The sequence below is a fragment of the Orbilia oligospora genome, assembly GCF_000225545.1.
Source record: "Orbilia oligospora ATCC 24927 unplaced genomic scaffold scaffold00008, whole genome shotgun sequence".
Classification (NCBI taxonomy): domain Eukaryota; kingdom Fungi; phylum Ascomycota; class Orbiliomycetes; order Orbiliales; family Orbiliaceae; genus Orbilia; species Orbilia oligospora.
Genome location: NW_011645565.1, coordinates 1 through 2,196, shown reverse-complemented (window position 1 = coordinate 2,196; position 2,196 = coordinate 1). Strand labels below are relative to the sequence as shown.

The window sequence follows — 2,196 nt, the reverse complement described above, 5'->3', positions numbered from 1 at the left end:
ACAGGCGCGAGTACAGACATAAAACCACAGGAATAAGGGGTTAACCGTGGGTAACGAACCAATCTGGAAAGTCGAACGTCAGCCTAGTTGGCTGGTGGTAGCGATTAAAAAAACGATTACCGATCTGCCTGGTGGATATTCTGAGGCTGCGGAATGGTTGGGCGTGACAGAGAACGCATTGTTTAACCGCCTTCGTGTGGACGGGGATCAGATCTTCCCTATGGGATGGGCGATGGTGCTACAGAAAGCCGCCGGCGTTAGCTACATAGCAGATGCGTTTTCTCGTCAAACAGATAACGGGATTCATATCCCTGGTGCAGCACCAGAAACAGAGAACGAAGAAATTGGCTTAAAGCTGGCTGAGCTGGTGGGCAGGCTTGGGGATCTGGTCAACGCATACCGTCGATACATCGATGATGGTGTAGTTGATAAAGGGGAGTGGGACAGTCTGAATGAAATCGCCTACCAGTTCCGGGTAACGCTTATGACGTTCTTGAACCTGATTTCACGAGTTTATTGTCTTCCTGAAAAGAGTGACGCCCGCGAGTGTGCAGCTCCGGGCGCCTTGGCGAACAACTCTTCGAGTATGGAGAAATAATCCGCATGAGCAGTTTAACGGCTTTTTAACCGTCCACCGCAACTAAGGATGATCCCGGTTTCGGGTACTCCGTTGTTTCGGTATGAACGCAGATTATCAAACCGCTGGGTTCCGTGTAACCACAGTAGGGCGGTTTCAATTGTGGGGGTCTACAACCGGAGGGCAAAACGCCTGTGCGCGAACTTAACCGAAGGTTCAAAGACCACCGCGGAGTGCCAGTCCGTGTTATCCGCTGGGAGCCAGAAACACAGCGCGTTATCTATCTGCGTGATGGCTACCCGCACGAATGCTTCAGCCCACTTGAGCATTTCAGGCAAAAGTTCAGGGAGATAACGGACGATCATGAGCACTAAATTAACCGGCTACGTATGGGATGGTTGCGCAGCGTCGGGCATGAAGTTGTCCAGTGTTGCGATCATGGCTCGCCTCGCTGATTTCAGCAGCGATGAGGGCGTGTGCTGGCCGTCCATTGAAACTATTGCTCGCCAGCTTGGCGCGGGTCCGAGCACCATTAGAACAGCAATCGCTAAGCTTGAAAAAGATGGCTGACTAACGCGTACACAGCGCCGTAATGGTAACCGTAATGCTTCGAACGTGTACCGCCTGAATGTGGCGAAACTTCAGGCTGCCGCATTTTCTCAACTGTCAGATTCTGACACATCAAAATCTGACGCATCAAAATTTGACACCTCAAAAACTGACCCGTCGAAATCTGGCAAAAACAGCGGTTTTGACCCGTCAGAATCTGGTGGGGATCCGTCAGTAAAATCAAAACAAGATCCACAAGTAACTTCAAAACCCTTTTGTCCGGTTGCGGCGCAACCAGACCCTGAGGTTGTGATTACTGATCAGGCCAGACAGGTTTTGTCTTACCTGAACCAGACTACTGGCTCACGCTACCAGGTATGCAGCACGTCGCTGGAGAATATTCGCGCCCGTCTTCGGGAACAATTCACGGTTGATGATCTGTGCCTTGTGGTGGATTACAAAAACGCTGATTGGCGTGATAGCGAGCAGGCTCAATACCTCCGCCCGGCAACTCTGTTTATTCCAAAAAACTTCCCTGGTTACCTGCAAAGCGCGACCAAATGGTCCAGTGCCGGCCGGCCTGAACGCGTTAACGGCAAATGGGAGACTAACTCAGCCAGCCGCGCAAACTTCCAGAGTGTTGATTACTCACTGCCAGAAAATTCGGGGTTCCGTTCATGATGACCAATAAATATTGCCAGGCGCTGGCGGCACTGCGTAGCAAACCAGCTCACGAATTGAAAGAAGTTGGCGATCAGTGGCGGACACCGGATCTGCTTTTTTGGGGGATCAACGCACTATTTGGTCCATTAGTTCTGGATCTCTTTGCTGACGACGATAACGCTAAGTGCCCCGTGTGGTACACCGCCGAAGATAACGCGCTGACGCAGGACTGGTCTGAACGTCTGGCAGAACTGGGTGGCGCTGGCTATGGCAACCCACCGTATAGCCGTTCGCAGTACCACGAGAAACAGGCGATCACTGGTATGACGCACATCATGAACTACGCAGCAGCCCAGCGCGAGAAGGGCGGCCGCTATGTATTCCTGATAAAAGCCGCGCCGAGTGAA

At 52.0% G+C, this 2,196-nt stretch overlaps 2 protein-coding genes across 2 annotated transcripts; both read left to right on the top strand.

Moving 5' to 3' along the window:
• Positions 1 to 220: 220 nt before the first annotated feature.
• AOL_s00008g2 (uncharacterized protein) lies at positions 221 to 598 on the top strand (the record flags this gene model as incomplete). The annotated part of the gene is made up of 1 exon (XM_011120484.1): positions 221 to 598. The coding sequence occupies one exon, from the start codon at positions 221 to 223 to the stop codon at positions 596 to 598; it is 378 nt and encodes a 125-aa protein (XP_011118786.1).
• A 417-nt stretch (positions 599 to 1,015) lies between these two features.
• AOL_s00008g1 (uncharacterized protein) lies at positions 1,016 to 1,807 on the top strand (the record flags this gene model as incomplete). The annotated part of the gene is made up of 2 exons (XM_011120483.1): positions 1,016 to 1,051; positions 1,163 to 1,807. 2 exons carry the CDS (start codon positions 1,016 to 1,018, stop codon positions 1,805 to 1,807), a joined length of 681 nt encoding a protein of 226 aa, XP_011118785.1.
• Positions 1,808 to 2,196: the final 389 nt, after the last annotated feature.